Source organism: Diadema setosum, chromosome 17 (genome assembly GCF_964275005.1).
Source record: "Diadema setosum chromosome 17, eeDiaSeto1, whole genome shotgun sequence".
NCBI lineage: Eukaryota > Metazoa > Echinodermata > Echinoidea > Diadematoida > Diadematidae > Diadema > Diadema setosum.
This window is the reverse complement of record NC_092701.1, coordinates 22,852,618-22,870,453: the sequence shown is the minus strand read 5'-3', so window position 1 is coordinate 22,870,453 and position 17,836 is coordinate 22,852,618. Positions and strand designations below refer to the sequence as shown.

Here is a 17,836-nt window from a genome sequence, read left to right as displayed (position 1 = left end):
CAACACTGAGTCCTGTCATTTTGGGTTTTTTTTTTTTTCATTTTACAACTTCTTAAATTACCTGTACGCTTTCCTGCATCTTTATCTTTTTTACAACTATATTTTGCAATGTGGCGGTTAAGTTGCCCAGCATGGGGGGACCAAACATTTTCTAGTGACCAAAATGCTGCACATTCCAATTTGTAGCTCTGCTTGATAGGAACCTCTATATTTTCTCGTCATCTATTTCGACAGACTAGCACATTATTTTGGAATGACTCAGACAGGATTAACTTCTGCCTCTACATTTATGATCACAGATGAAGTGTAGGTTGCTACATACCGTACTTTGTGAATTACAAGTGTCTCAATCATGGTAAAACATGTATGCCTCCCGTTTCCAAGGTATATACAATAAGGCATTCTTTGGTAATTTCAGTATCTTACATGGAGTGCCTGTACTGTTTGGACTGTAAAGTACATACCAATCAGGGCATTCGCAGCCATCAGACAGCCTAAACACTTCTACCCTCAAGTATAACACGGCATACTTTTTGAAAATAATACATACAAATGCAACGGGTAAATACAAGCAGAAAATAGATAAACTCAAGATCTACAACAGAAAGAGATATGGGCAAACAAATGAGTCAAATTGCCAGCACTACTTAAAGTTAAAGGCCACAGTCATATCACTTACTGTTTGTCATAAATGCACTACCATCATTTCGTATCTCTGCATGGCTTACTAGTATGTAGTGTTCATTCAGCCACTTGAGGTCCCCACCCTGCCTGGTGGTAATTGGGCCAAAAAAAAAAAAAATTGTTGCATTGGCGTAACCCGCCCGACCCTAAAAATTCCGCCGACCCCATGTTTTTTTATCATTTTTTTTTTTGCTATCGATATCAAATATCTTGTTGATTGCGATCGCGATCGCACAAACCCGGAAGTGGAAACGGCTCTGGGGATATCGGATGTACGAGGGAGAGATCTAGCGCCTCGCATAAGCCTTCCTTGATCAGTACGTCATCTGTTTCCAACACGGACACGTACTCTAACAAGATTTATTCAGTGTATACGTAGCATTCAGACTGCGATGTATTGTGCACAGTTTTGCCGTAGGTTTCTTGTGTGGAGAACTTACACGAATCTGTATATGTGGGACTGTAATAGAGATCGCCGTGTGCGATGAAAAGATCGTACATATGGGTCAATTTGCATCTATCTTATCTAAGTCAAAATAGTAAAATATGAAGTGAAAACATTCAGGATAGGGATTTCAACATCTTTAAATTCTGTGAAGGGGTATAATTCCAGTAATATCGGCCTCATAAATGATTTGTAGAATAGATGAACACAGCACATTCGGTGCAGCAGTTGTAACTGTTAACTGAGCTGAGCACGAGTTTTACACGTAAAATGCTGGTAGCAAAAAAAAAAAAAATCCGCCCGACCGACCCCATTTGAAAATCTCATGTTACGCCAATGCAACAATTTTTTTTTTTGGCCTTGTGTATGTGTGTGTGTGTGTGTGTGTGTGTGTGTGTGTGTGTGTGTGTGTGTTTGTGTGTGTGTGTATTGCTTGAATATATGTGAGCAAAGGTCGGAGGCAGTGCTTCTAGTGTGTATGTGGTCTTGTAGGGGAGTTTATCAAGCACTCTACACAATGTGCTATTGAATAAAAACAAAACAAAAACCAGACTAGTCACAGCTCAAATTACAATCATTTGTTGTGTGAAAGTTTGAATCTACTTGCCTTCCTAACGCCTGCCTGCTAATACTTTTTGCATGAAAAGATGCGGTGGCATGCTAGAGAATACTCAATGAATAACAGTGAAACTGAAAGAAACACCACTTTGGCACTTTTCCTGAATATTACTCATGCATGCATCGTACATTCATGGACATCCCAAACTAAAAAAGCAACAAGCACAATGATACTTGTTTGATCAGCTTGGTAAATCTTAGTCTAGCGTGCGACGTACTTTTAGTCTGAATCAGTCCTTGATTGGCAGTCTATAGAGGGCGCGACGATGTGGAAGTCAAGTTGACTAAAAATACGTCTAGTAAGAAACCTCCGAATAGAGGCGTGGAACCGGGCGTGGCATGACAGTTGCCAGTCTTCAATATCGAAGTTTCATTGGTTGAGCACCAATGTCAATCAAAGCACGTTTTAGAACCCAAAGGAATTCTAGTCTACTCTCTTAGGTAAAATACATATTTTCTTTCAGGGAAAATAGAATTTCCCTGTCTCTTCCACATTTTTAAAGTATTTTGTCATTCTTTCCCATTCATTTTGAGGTGCATAACATCTTCTCTTACTTCAACTAAGAGAATGATAGCAGTCAATGCCACTACATGCATTTGAAAATTCATGAGGGTTCTGCACATGGACACTACACGAAAATTACTGCCGAATGCAAACCTCTCACTTTTGTTGTAAAGTCTTCGAGATATTCACTGTCATTGTCGGTTTTGAAAGTGTGATTTATGCATTTTTCCAATTGGTATGTTTTTTTTATCTTGAAATACTTTATATTTTCATATTAAATTTACTAAGATATTTGCTAAACATCAATTAAATCTGCCGTCAAGAAAACAATCTCTATTGACAAGCGCCATCTGCATTAAACAGACATTTCGTGGGTGATCACACTGTCATAAGAAAACCCGTCCGTGGTACATTTCCTGTGAAAGGAGCGACACAAAAGGATTCCTGCAAAGCCAAAGGCCTAGGGAAACATAGTGCATTCTTTGCAATCCGTAATTACGAGACGCCAGTCTTACAGATGGCGGTACAGGTGCTAGTGAAGGGAAGTCGATGCTGATTGACATTCTGTACACAAATGATTATGGAGATGAGGGCATCTCTTTTTGTCCATTCGGAATGCATGCTTATGCAGAAAAACGTGAAGCTAAATTGAGTAACACCAACAAGTTTGTGGGTAATGCACAAAAAAGAGACATGTTGGGAAAGTGGGGCGCAACACGCAAAAATCTATAACTGCACCCGTCAAGATCCGTGTGGCTCAATTGAAGCGTTTGGCACCTTTTTCACCAGAAATATCTCATTTAGAGGAAAGCTATTGCTGATTACGTAGTGATACTTATTTGTTTAAATCTGTCAGAAATAAACTTTTCCCATCATTCTCGACATGATTTTATTGATACCGTGTTCTTTTATTATCTTTGTCGAAGGTATTCGAAGGATCGTTAATTAAAAACCGAAATAAAGTTCAAATTCCGAAAATGAAGTGAACTTGTTTTAGAGACAAAAGACTGTAATATTTTATTATTGTTACTCCAAGGTTCCACAATTATATTTTCTCAATTTACTTAAAGTTGTTTTGATTATGCAACCTTATTCTCTGTTACAAAAAAAACCCCGAAATGTTTATGTTCTTTTCGAAAAATGAAATAAAATTTGAATTATTTTGAACATAACAAAAGGTATGATAGGCCTGTTACGCAATGAAAATTGAACGAGAACACAGAGAGTGAGAGAGAGAGAGAGAGAGAGAGAGATATGTGGAAAATACAAAAACTCCACGATACACTCACTGGCGAAATGGAATACAATCGTACAATTTGCAAATTGCATTTTTCATGTAAACATGAACAATTTTCCCCTCTCCGCCGTATGCTCCCATAGTCATCTATGGCATCATTATGATGAGCCATGCATGACGTATAAATAGAAACAAATATTACAAGAGGCCACCTAAGGCCCCCCCCCCAAAAAAAAGGTCATGCATGCGTGTACTGATGATACCCTCTGAAAGACTACTGTGTACACCCTTGATCATTATCACCCCCTTTCCACCCTCATATAACTAATCTACAGAAAAGATGACCATCCCTCTTCTCGACAGTACCAGTTTCTTCACAAATTGATATAGTGTTCGGATTAACGAACCTTCATTGTTGGATTGACGAAGCTTAATTCACGCTGAGATTAACAAACCTTTATTACATTTTAAATTAATGAATCAATGGAAAACCGGTCCTTGTTTCATTTTCGTATTAACGAACCTTCAAAAAAACGAACGCAGTTTCTTTTTCAGGCCACCACACTTCCGGAATATCAACTCATATATCATTTTAGATTAACAAATAAACTTTAGGAATTATGACCTTATTTCATTTTCGGCATATCGAAAGGGTCTATAGACCCTTTATTTTAGCAATATTCTGGATGAAACAGATTTTGTCAGCCTTGTGTGAAGGGTTTGAGTTCAAACAGGGTAAGATCCCAAAAGTGTACTTTTGCGACATTGATTTGGTCTAGAATAATGCTCTAGTAATATAACTTGCATATCAGTTAATTATTGCACGTTCTCGATGTGCGATATCACGAAGTTTCCACCAAGAGACATGTGTTATGGGTAAGAGGAATTAAATACATGAGACACGAAAAGGTAAAAACGGTGACGTCAGATCCGTAACATAAATTTCATGTTAATTCGAAGTTATTTGTTACCATCGCTCATTAGGAAGAGTGGAAATCTGATATAAATGTTGGTGTATCAATATAAAGGGCGAAACTTCTTTCGTCATCCTTGCCGGCCTGTTCTCAAAAGTCTAAAGCTGTCCTTCTGCTACCCAATGAGAAATGTCAATTCTGAGCGTTGATAATCGAATGGAGATTATTTCTTGTTATTACCTATTCAAAACCGTACATCTTTGGAGCTATGACAATACTTCCTTATTTCGCCATATCCTGGGAAACATTTTTCTTCGTAAAATTTCTCCTAAAGTCCGGAAACATTTTCATTATAACTACTGTTCACGTTTTGTATATTTAACAATACTTAACTTCGATCTACTGATTCAAATTTTTACTGTGGTTGTTTCTATCCTTAACTCACATTCTAGAACTATTTTAAGCACTAATGCTGGGTTATTGTTTCAAGTGCAAATGGTAAATAATGCCTTTAATGAAACTTGGCAGTCATGTATATGTATGAGTTGGTGACGTTATGCATATCAACTGTCAACTTTTGGGCACACATGCTCAAGGTCAAAAGGTCAAAAAGGTCAAAAGGTCAAAAAGGTCAAATGCACAAAATTTCACTATTTCCCCTATATCTACGCAATGCCTGAAGGTATTTCTTGAAACTTTGTGTATACATGAACTACCAAATGAAGATTCTCCAGAGTTTTGTAGTCGTGAGGTAAAAGGTCAAAGTTCAAGTGAAAATGCTAAAATTTCACTTTTTCTCCATACCACACAAATGGTTCAAGATGTCTTCATGGAACTTAGTACATAATCGCATGCACTGACTGGCAGTGATTGTGTAGGGAATGTCGGGTTCGGGGGTCAATAATGTCAAGGTCAAATACTCCAAATGTCACTATTTTCTTCTTATCTAGATGCCATGCTTGCAGGATTTTTCTTCAAACTTAATGTATGCAAGTATAACCCAATGAGATTCTTTTGGAAGTACCTTGCCATGATGAGGTCAAAGGTCAAAACGTTCAAGGTCTAGTGAAAGTGCTAACTTTCACTTCTTCCCTTAACTTATGAAAGGGTCAAAAGTTAAGTAAAAATCCTCGAATCTTCAAATACACGCACTTTTAGACAATATAATCATTCATCCAATTAAACCTACTCCAACGAAAGTGAGCATTCAGCACATTTGTGACAAACCTGTCATTCTAATATCTTTCTGATAGGTATTATGTGAAACTGTCATCACACGTCAAGACATTGTACTATAAGCCTACAAGGTGAACCATGCATTATGGCGGTAACATACCAGTCGTCATAGCGGCATTTCTATGTGTGTGTGTGTGTGTGTTTTGTGTTGTTTTGTTTTGTTTTAAGTGGCCCCTTAATGCAATAATTGTTTCTACGTCACATATGGCTCATCCTGATGATGGGTATACAGAGGAGAGGATAAAAACACCTAATCTTTTAATTTATAATACAATTTACAAACTACGATTGTATTCCGGTTCGCCAGTGAATGTGTGTATCGGTAGTGTTTGTATGTTTTCAAATACTTGTGCGTGTGTGTATGTGTGTGTGCGTGCATGTGTGAGGGTATTTGTGAATGTTTTTGTTCAATTTTCACTGCGTACTATCCTTCTTCTTTGTCATATCGCCATATTTTGTCACTAAAGACAGCTTAGTTTACTTCATCTTCATCAATTACGAACTCTATTTCGTCTTCGGATCAACGATCCTTCGAACAACTTCAGACATCAAGGAACTGTAGGAACACAATTCTTAATTCAAAATTCACAATTCACAATTCTGGAATCTTGGCATAAAAAGGCAGACAGTGTTTATCCCTGACAGATCTAAACTAATTTGTATATAATACGTAATCAACAATTCATGGCATTCCTCTAAACGAGATGTTTCTCGTGAAAATGGTACCAGACACTTCATTTGAGCCACATGGGTCTTTTCTGGCGCTTTTGACGTGGTCATAGATTTTGTGTGTTGTGCTCTAGTTTCGTAACATATCGTGTTTTCGCTCACTGTGTGTGTATGTGTGTGTGTGTGTGTGTGTACACCATCCACGTAGGTTAGCTCGTTAATGTTATTTCATTTTTTCAGCTTCACATTTTCTACATCTAGGCATGCATTTCGAATTGCCAGGAGAGATGTCCTTATCTACATTTGAGTTGAAATGTTAATCAGTACTTATACACGTATATAATTCAGTATTCTGTGAGAATGGCGTCTGGTAATTTCATGATTACAAAGAATGCACCATATCCCCCTGGCACTTTGGCTTTGCAGGAATCCTTTTGTGTCGCAGATCCTCTCTTTCCCCTTTCACAGGAAATGTACCACGGACGGATTTTCCTATGACAGTGTGATCACCCACGAAATGCCTGTTTAATGTAGATGGTGCTTGCCAATAGTGATGAGTTATCTTGACGGCAGATTTAATTGATGTTTAGCAAATAGCAAATATCTTAATAGAATTGATATAAAATATAAAGTATTCTAAAATGAAAAAAAAATGCTAATGGTACAAATTCATAAATCACACTTTCAAAACCGACAATGAGAGAGAATATCTCGAAGACTTTACAACAAGAGTGAGAGGTTTGCATTCGGCAGTAATTCTGGTGTAGTTTCCTTGTGCAGAACTACCTCATGAATTTTCAAATGCATGTAGTCGCATTGACTGCTTTCATTCTCTTATTTGAAGTAAGACAAAATGTTATACACCTCAAAGTGAATGGGAGAGAATGGCAAATTCTTTGATAGTGTGAAAGAGACAGGGAAATTTTGTCTTCACTGCATGACAATATGTGTTATACCTAGGAGAGTAGACTAGAATTCCTTTGGGTTCTGCAATATGTTTTGATTGACATTGGTGCTCAGCCAATAAAACTTCGATATTGAAGACTGGCAACTGTCATGCCACGCCCGGTTCCACGCCTCTATTCGGAGGTTTCTTACTAGACGTATTTTTAGTCAACTTGACTTCTACATCGTCGCGCCCTCTATAGACTGCCAATCAAGGACTGATCTAGGCTAAAAATACGTCGCACGCTAGACTAGGTAAATCTCTGAAGTAAATATTTCCTAGAAAAGGTCAAAACATGCATTTACCACCCCTACTTTGTACCCCCCCCCCCCTAAAAAAAAAGTCCTACATAATAATTAACCTCCATGAGCCCCCTAGATACACATTGTATACACAGACTTTCAGTCATGATGACAGATTCACCACTCATAAACATTTATCGCAACGAGAATTATCTTCTTCTTCTTTTTTATTCACACACAAGAATCAACAGTTTTCCCATCGTATTACAAAAATCACTTTCCAAAAACAGTTATTTTTATTTTTCGGGTGCATGTGAACAGGACTTTACAGCAACACTTGGGAAGGAATTAAGCAATTCCCAATACCAGGGTACTGTATGATAGAAGCAAAGAAGGTTTAAATTTGAGAGCAATGTAAAAGATACTGGAGGGATGAGAAAAGTTAATACTGTATACGCTACAAAGTGTATATTGTATTCAGTGAGTCTCACTTTTCATGAATCGAGACTTCCCAACGATTTCTTGAGTGGTTATATTTGCGATCACAGAACACAGTACTGAATGGAGAAATGTATGCGTGCACTTCACATTCATGTCGGGATCAGAGTCAATATTCTTGCGTGTCTTTGAATTCACGAATAGCACCCGACTTGCGATATTCGCAAAAATAAAAACCCCTGAAATATTCAGAGTATTCAGTAGTCATGCAAGGCCTTGAAATCTAGAATCAACTTACCATTTGGGGAGTACACTCGCAGGTTGATTGGTACAGATGAGATGCCCTTGTTGCTTCCAGTCAACCGGTCCGTCTCCGCTTCAATCTCTCTCCGAATTTCTTCAAAGTCTGTGAACTTCTTTCCCTTGCAATGCAAGAACTCTCCATATTCTGGAAGAGTGAATAATGAAAAAGGCTTTCAAAAGCGTGTCAGGTGACGAAAAAGTCCATCACGGATGCCTGCTTGACTTAGTTTCGCCAAATGTCGCTGCTACAAACGTAGGCAGTGGTAACCTAGCAATAGTGATGTACTTTTGAAAATCCTTGTAAACATGTAATTTTGTAACAAAAACTGAGAAGACATACAGCTGTACATGTTCATGTGTCTTTGCTTCTTGTTACTTTTTATGGCATTTACCATCTACATGGATTGTATATCATATTTACCATTGCTAAAATGTATAGTCATAGAGGAAAATAGAAAAAAAACAACAACGTAAAGTTACCCTACAACGTAATAATTAGCGCATTAATAATAGTACTTCTATCACTATTTTCTCAAATGCTCTTCTGCCGATTCTGATTCACATAATTCTGATTATCATAACAATCAACCTCATAGAAAGCGATTTAATGAGCTGAATTACTAATAAAACAGTAGTTCTGAGCTTGTAGAGTGTAATTGAGCATGAAAGTACATACATGTGCAATCAATTATCTATAAATAGTCCTACGGTTGACATGCATAACAATCATGTACACCTGTCAGACTCAGTTTTAACACCACAAGAGTTCAAACACCTGTAATGTCTTGAAATAGTTTGTACTGCCAGAGTCCTGTGCATCCTCTGGCTTTGTCACACTTGCAACTATTTCTGAGTTTGGTGCTGACATTTGCACAACTTTGCATAGTACACACAACTTAGATCGTAAACCATGGTGCACACCTTTGCTCACACAAGCACAACAGCTTCATCTGAACAACTACCCTCCAGTCAACTACCCCTTTAAATAGGACAAGTAACCCTCTAGACAATTACATTGTACACCTCAGGACATCTAATCCCAGGACAATTACCCCCCCCCCCCCCCCCCCGGAACAATATTACCTGACTGAACGAGAATTTATACATTAAATTGAAACATTTTCAAACATGATACATAGGACAGGACCACAGAGAATATTCAGTCTTACTTTATAACATTTTAGTTGCATTATCATTGTGTCAAAAATTTGGTCGTTTGCATAGCAGAACATTTCAGGTAGTTGAATAGCATTTAATACATCATGCCTTCAAATGCCAGGTACTGTCAAACTAAAGGCTGCAAAGACAAAAAAAAATACACACGAGGGGAACTGAAATACAAACATGCCAACTGTCACAGGAACACCCTTGAAATTTGACTCCGACACGTTCTCTCAGGCATATCTTTTCAACATTTGACTCTCTGACTGACTCTTCTGTCATGTAATAGCAAGACAAACCCCAAAATAAGACCAATGAAAATGGCAAAGACATGTCAGTCTGTCAAAGAGGGAAGGGGCAAAAAAAAAAAGAAGAAGAAGAAGAAACAATAAATTTGCTCACTGAAATGATATATAAGCATGAAGACATTCATTTTACCTGCTTTGGCATTATTAAGCTGAAGAACCAGAGGTCTCCTTGTGACGATTCCTGACCCACGAGGAAGGAAATCCCTGCAACAACGAGACAAGAGGAAGTGAAAGCTAGCTGAGCTAACCATGTACAATGTATTTAAGGCCCTATCTGTGCCAGCATGGCAAAAGTGACATTCCAAACTCAAAATCAACACTATCCTATTGACAGACCTGGTACCAGAGATCTTTTACTATACTACACAAGTTCTTTTTTCCCCTCCTTTCTCCTTGTTTATTTTTCTTTTAAATTTGGAGAGGGTTATGTCGTATCTTTGCTTTGGTACACAAAAGAATAATTCAGTGTGGCAATATAATGTAGACAATGTGTTTTTGTTCCATTCTTCTTTTCTAGGGTCTGTCAAATAAAGGGAATGGATATCTCAAATTACAATGCATAGGTGAAATCAGATACAAAATATGCGACCTACATGTTGTATTTAATGTTGACAACAGGTTGTGTTGCAATACCTCACATGGAATCCCATCGCCACGTATAGACTGCATGATTTTACAGAGCATAGCTCACTGCATGGTTTCTCAGTTACAGTATGTACATGTATTCATGAATGAAAAAAAAAAAATGCCCCGAAATACCACAACTTTTTTTTTTCTAGGATGTTTGAGGCAGACTTGAATTTGCTTAGTCTGTAAGACAGAGAAATGACAGAAACTTACTGCATTTAAAGAGGTTCAGGGGAGAGTCAGAAGTTACTGAAAATGCTTCGTTCAGGAAAAAATGAATTCATCTGTAATAAATACAAGTACACTTGTATCCACAACTATAGAAATCCTATTGCACAAAGTACATACAGCTGTACATGCATTTTATCTTGCATGAAAAGAAAGCAGGATTTCCTCAAATATAATACAAAATCACACAACTGACTGTTTTTTTTTTTTTTCTCGTAGGTTTTTCAACGTACGTATAGATGTTCATGGAATCATGTTTAACAAGGTTTTCAAAGTCTCCATTACTGTGTGACTGTGTCTTCTTGGGTAGATAGATTTTTCTAGTGTTTAATTGTACAAACAGTAAAATTGATTTTACAAATTGTGAGCACATTCAGATCCTATATATCCTATCTTTTCTGTCATTTTGTCATGAAAATAATGTCAACAGTGCTTGTTGAATGACTGTAAATTTACTGCTTGTTAACAGCTCTTCTAGCCAATGCTATTTTGAGGGATTACATGTTCATGTATCCCTGTGACTGTGGTCAAATGACTCATGCTTGATACGCAAAGTGCAATAATAATCAATGGACATTGACCTGATTTGCTTATATTGCATACTCAACGTGCACTGAAGTTACAGTTACAATTAACACCCTACACTGAGCATGAATTTGAAGGAAACCAAAGCCCACAGATCAATGTGAACTGAGTAAATTTGTAAAAGCAGTAATATCATTAGAACACATAGAGCATCTGAGGAAAATCAGGCAATCAATTTAAAAGTTATCAATTTCTAAAATTTTGGTACCGGCATTGCTGGATTAAAGATAATAAAAAGTTTTGGTACCTCAAAAGTTTCCCTGAATTTCCGTGTTTCAGGTTAAAGTATCTATCATATAACTAACACTGTGAGACTTACTCGCCCCAAAGTGCTCTCATTTCTTAGTAATCATGCAATTAACTGCGACCAGCAGCCCCATACGCATAGCGTAATGGGGCTTCGCATTGTAGCATTCAGGATCATGATAGATTTAGTATCGCGGTAAATATCAACTTAAAATCCACAAAATTCTTCAATTTGAAGACTTACCAATTAAGTTGAAGTCTTGAGAACAGGCTTCGGGCAACGTTTGGTTCTGCCAATAGTCCCTTTCTGTTCGAATTGATGACTGAAAGTGACTCTGTCGAGAGGACCTTGGGAGAGCTACATACACTGATTACTACAACCAGCGCATACGCACACATCACATGCGAACAAATTTCAAATCCATGAACGGATAAGAAGTTTGTGTGCGCATGCGCTGGCCGTCAATTCAGTGTGTAGCTCTCCCAAGGTCCTCTCGACCGAGTCACATTCAGTCATCAATTCGAACAGAGAGGGACTATTGGCAAAACCAAACGTTGCCCAATGCCTGTTTTCAATACTTCAACTTAACTGGTAAGTCTTCAAATTGAAGAAATTTTTGGATTTTAAGTTGATATTTACCCGCGATACTAAATCTGTCATGATCCTGTAGGCTACAATGCGAAGCCCCATTTAGCTATGCGTATGGGGCTGCTGGTCGCAGTTAGCTACACAGTATGCGTATGGGGCTGCACGCTGCTGGTCGCAGTTATCTCGCACAATACGTGTACTACCTCACGACGGCGGCGGCTCTGGTACGAAACCATTATTGAATGATTACTAAGACATGAGAGCACTTTTGGGCGAGTAAGTCTCACAGTGTTAGTTATATGAAAGGTACTTTAACCTGAAACACAAACTAAGACAAGGAAATTCAGGGAAACTTTTGAGGTAATACCAAAACTTTATATTATCTTTAAGGAGACTATAACGTATGTACAGACATTTCATGATGTCATTTTGGACAACAATATTAAGAAAATGGAAGAAGTAAAATCAAACATGATGTATCAGCCAATCAGAATAGAGTATTTGGAGACATACAGCTGTACATGTATGTCCCATATTGTCGTGTTTAATTTCTAACTTGTTTGCAGGGCCTTGTATCATAATTAAAGGGGATGGATAGTAACTGATCAGTGGGAATCAGTGGGAATGCTGGAGGATGATTGTTCCAATTCTTGTGGGATTCATTTAAGAGTACATATCTATTGTTGTGTGAAAATTATTTGCTTCAGAATGGTCCCATATTCAAGTAATGTGCAGTTTAATGCCCCGTCACTGTACAGGCATGCTAACCTGGAAACATTAAACTGCACATTACTTGAATATATGAGACCATTCTGAAGCAAATAATTTTCACACAACAATAGATATGTAATGTACTCTCAAATGAATCCCACAAGAATTGGAACAATCATCCCCCAGCGTTCCCACTGATTCCCACTGATCAGTTACTAGCCATCCCCTTTAATTTGATTGCTGGGCATCCAATATTAACATTACTATCTTGTTGCACGCACAGCAAAATGATTCAATTAGGGTGACTGCAGTGAGTTTGGAGGAAAAGCTTTGACACAACTTTGTAATCGTCATGGCAATGGCAAATCGCATGGGCGATTGTTGTGCAGCATGCTCTGAAGCTCAATTACTGAACAATATTACAAAATTGTGCACTCTACAGTACTTGTGTACATGAGGATGAAACTTCAAGTGGCATGTCAGATGACAAAACAGTAACCTAGTGACCTAAAAATCAATGGCATGGTTTTGCTTGGTGAAAAACTTACTACTTTGGGAAACTGAGTGGCTTTGGTTCTGAATGGCTGATTCCCCCCCCCCCCCCCCCCCATCTGCTTCTCATGCAAACCTCACTCTGCTGCTACGAAGATATGCATTATTGCATGCTGTTTAGTAAAAACCCCGCAAAAGTGTTGCCAAATATCAGTTGGCAAGCTTTCTAGAAGCTGCACTGACCTTGCTACTGTACATGAAACCTACAGTTGCACCTTACATTAAACATTTAGGAATAAAAAAAGAAAAGTTGTTTAATTTTGGAATTTGCTCTTCCACCTACACACATACAAAGTCATAACGTTGCTGGGGCAACAAGACCTCGTATGTACAAAATGTCAAATGTTCAGGAGAGCAAAAAAACATGGCAGCCAAAGCACTGTATCCAATGGGATAGACATTCCTTTGACATGCCATGGTGGCTTCTGTTTTTGGGGTAAGACATCTAGGATTTGGACAGGATATCACTTAACTGATTATCTGACCATTAATCCAAAAAAGTCACTTTCACCAAAATTGCAGATACAAGGTTTTGTTACCCCAGCGACGATAATCCTGTATATAAAAAAAAAACACAAAACACGAACCATGCATACAATGTACTTGCTGATCAGAAAAATGAAATAAACAAAAACTTTCCTTTTGTATGATGATTTTACCTAAGCTACATGGTAAGTCAAGTTTTTGCCATTCTTACATCAGGTACAGTACCGGTACCATGAAGTGAGAAATTTTCGCAAATTGAAGCCAAGGGCCTTTTTTGCAGCTTGAAAGTGTTGTAAATTGTCACTGGCATAAAATGCACAGTGTAGACAAGAACTTGTATGCATTTTCATTAAAAATGCAAAATTAAAATGTACATGAATCCTCCTTGTTTCACGAGAGTAATATTTTGTGCTCGGCCAGGTAAGATGAGTTTTGCATGTTTTTAATTCCACAAAATCAAGAAATCAACTACTGGAATACATAGCAAGCAAAAATACTTGCATGTTTAAAATTATTTTCGAGCTAGTTTCTGCTTGCACGAAATGTGCAAAAATTTCAACACCACAAAAATTTCCGCTTTGAAGTATACCCCTGCCCTACTTGTGTATGAGGCAATAAAAGTTCAAACTTGTATATTTTTACTGCTCACAAACACTAACGTGGTAACTTCTACAATGCATCACTGTTTGCAGGCTAATTGCGAGTCCTATTGAATAGTACAGCTACTCTCATGGTCAGACATCCCTTTATTCATTGGCGGCTGGAGTACAAAAATATCGTTAAAAATCCAAATTTTGGGGATGAAATTAACTAATTCTTCCATAATTGCCTTTTTAATTCATTGAAACTGTCAGATATGGCCAATCTTAACATAGTCACATGAAATGTTATTGATATTACAACTAAAAAGGTAGCTTTTATAAAATGCAACATTTGATTTTATAGCCAATAGACTAAAAAGTGCAAAATAGGCATAACTTTCACCCATGACTTGCAGCAAACTACCATTCTTATATGTCTGTTTAATAGCATTTATGCGCTCTGCCACACAAATTTATGCAGAAGAAATTCATCTAAACCATGGACTAAATTCAAATAATCTTTGTGAATTCCTGCCTTTTAATTTACAACATACTAGTAATCAAATTGTCCAAAAACAATTTACAAGGCATACATCATTCTTTTATGCATGCACTGTGATAAAGTTTTCCACAGTGTTAATATTGTTCTGCATGTCCCATTGAGGTGCCAATCAGGAACTAAATGACCAACAATTCTGTTTGACTTCAAGGGTCCTATTTCACATTCACATCTCAATGGGCATTAATAGAGCATTAGCACTCATTAGTCATTAGCCATTAGTCCTCTCCGTTTTTATAAATTTACATCCACTCTGACCTCGTGATCAAGAGATTTTTCTCATCCTACAACTGCCTGGTACGTTATTTTCCTCATTTTAAAATAGAAGAAAACTACCACAAATCAGTTGATTTTAGACAGGTCTATTCTTTCACAATACAGTGTATATTGTAAGTGCCAATCATGATCTGCATACTCTGTGTGTATTCTTCACTAAACGTTTTTACACAAGATTTGCGTGTGTGTGTGTGTGTGTGTGTGTGTGCGTATTTGTTGCTATAACAAGTAGGAAGAAATCCAAGAAAGACGTACACAAGTACTCATTCTTCCAAAGGACGGCACTGGATTGGAACCTACATTGTACTTGATAAGGAAACAATCCGTCTACCTCCAGAGCTGTCTTCAAGCAGAGACTTCAGAATGTATAACATCTCTCCTGCCTAGCACATAAACTCAATCATACTATTTGTAGACAACATTGGATATTGGTTGAGTACAATTATTACTGAGTATACCGACAGAAAAGAAACAGAAAGTCCACACAGCAAGCCTTTTCCTGACTGCAGAATACCAAAATGATCGGCCATTGGAAGTCTACATTTTATATTCGGTAAAGGCCAGGTATGAAAAGGAAAGTACTTTTCTCCTTCAGACTTTATGCTGGATGTCCTTACTACTGTAGATTCTATTGTACAATTGTATTTACTATCTTACTAATATTTTTTTCTGATCTGAGGCCACTGCGTAGATTGATTATGCATGGGCAACTGTAAGTTAGTGCAATAATAATGTGCTAGGTTCTAGTACTTGGTACACAGGTACCTGTAACTAAAAGTCACGAAAAAGTTGAATATTTGCCATCGATTTTGACATTTTTACACATTTGGGAATAATCTTTTTTTTCTAATTTTTTTTTACCAACAGCTTTTATTAATAATAATAGTTCATATTATCTTTATTATCAAAGCAAAGAAAAAGGCGTTACACATGCAGGCTACAGACTGTGCAGACCCTGGTAGGCTGTGAACGTAACCATTATAGCTGTATTTTTTGTAAAAAGCTGCACTGTACATATCATAGGCCTACTACGAGCTACACTTGCTGTACTTGCTGGAACAACAGATCAGAATAGAATAAGAAAGTTCTTCTTTACAGAGAACAGAACACTTATTTCCTGGTGAGCCAGTATGGAGAAGGTATGCTTCAAATTCCTATGTCATAACCTTTGCCTCAAGACCTACAAATACTCTTATACAAGTCAGCTACGCCGGGTTATTAACTACGCTAAAAAGGGTTGACTAATCCCGGAAGCCGGAAGTAATACGCTGGAGAAGAATGCTGCATGTCACACGCCGATCAATATGTAGCTTCGTTGTTTGCACCCCGAGACCGCCCCGTACGACACACGTCTACTACACCGCACGGCAGCGCAGCCACGGTTAGCCTTCATGTTATCAAATGGAGGAAGGATCACTGTGCAACATAACATGACTTAACCCGTTCAGAAATTAATTTCACATCGTAAAATACACATCTACCTTACGCATTCATTTACATAATATACTTGATATCAATATCGAAACATTTTTCAAGTCATTGGGTCCCGAAATCTCTTCGAAATCACACATTCAAACATTGTCCGATCAACGAATGCAGTGCTAGTGTTTGGTAAACTGAGAGTAACGATACTCACCGTCCAACAAAATTTTCGAGAACACTACTTTTGCCAGCACTTTGTCCACCAACAACGGCGATTTGTGGCAGATCTAGTAATCCACCTACTCCAACAGCGGCGAATGCATCTTGTAACCGATTTACAATCGGAATAAGATCTTCCATTCCCCTATTTCCAGACATTTTGTCTAGCTGTATCCTCCCTCTTCATCAAAATTGCAATAAGTTCCTGTGCAATTTAGTCGTACGATCTGAATGTGTGGGGTTCGGCGATAAAAGACGAGCCCATGTAAATATGGCCGCCTCCCCCTGCGCATGCGCGTTTGAGTTAATAACATCACTCGGTAAAGTGTGTTTCTTCCACCTACGTGTAAATACAACCAGTGGGCCTGAGTGAGCACAGTTCTAAATTTACTCCAAGTAAGTAAATGTGTATGATAGAAAATTACGCCAAAATAGGCTGATCACTTTCACAGTTTCTGTGCTATGGCTAAAACTTTGCTCAATTAGCCCGACTTGTAGTCATAGCTTTTGATTTCACTTCTGTTTTCTTTTCATTCAACACAGTCTCACAGGACGTGTCCTGTATGCAGAGGTATGACATTGCAGAGGTATGACATTTGTTGAGAAAATGAAGTCTTCAAGAATGCTGTTATTTTGTGGACACACTATTTAGAGTGAAATTCAATTTCCTACATCAATCATGATAAAAACCAAATCTAATTCACTTCTAATTTTATCATAGTTATTCAGTCATGATTAAAGACTTCCATTTTAACTTCTCCCATCACCATGTTGACGAGAACTCATTATCATATACCACTGCTACAAAATAATATATAGTGCGATTGGTCTCAAATACCGTTTTCTTCTTTCCATTTTTACAGTAGGCCTATACAGTAGCCTATATTTCTGATTGCCATCAATCTTTACAGAGTTTAAGACAAAAAAAAACTATCATTCAGATGATGATAATGATGATTGTCAACATTAAACGGTAATCTTATATACTTTTTGTCAGTGTTATGTTTTTTGTTATCGCCGTTAAATTGACAACAGGAAATAGAATGTCA

General features: G+C 37.7%; 1 protein-coding gene across 1 annotated transcript in view; it reads right to left on the bottom strand.

The window, feature by feature from the left end:
- LOC140240934 (dynamin-1-like) overlaps positions 1-16,989 on the bottom strand; it is a 58,464-nt gene extending 41,475 nt beyond the window's left edge. The window contains exons 1-3 of the mRNA XM_072320705.1: positions 16,783-16,989; positions 9,837-9,910; positions 8,233-8,382 (exon numbers count right to left, since the gene is read on the bottom strand). Of these exons, the coding sequence (XP_072176806.1) occupies positions 8,233-8,382; positions 9,837-9,910; positions 16,783-16,946 (388 nt within the window). The 5' untranslated portion in view covers positions 16,947-16,989. The remainder of the gene's footprint in view (positions 1-8,232; positions 8,383-9,836; positions 9,911-16,782) is intronic.
- Between the last annotated feature and the right edge of the window lie 847 nt (positions 16,990-17,836).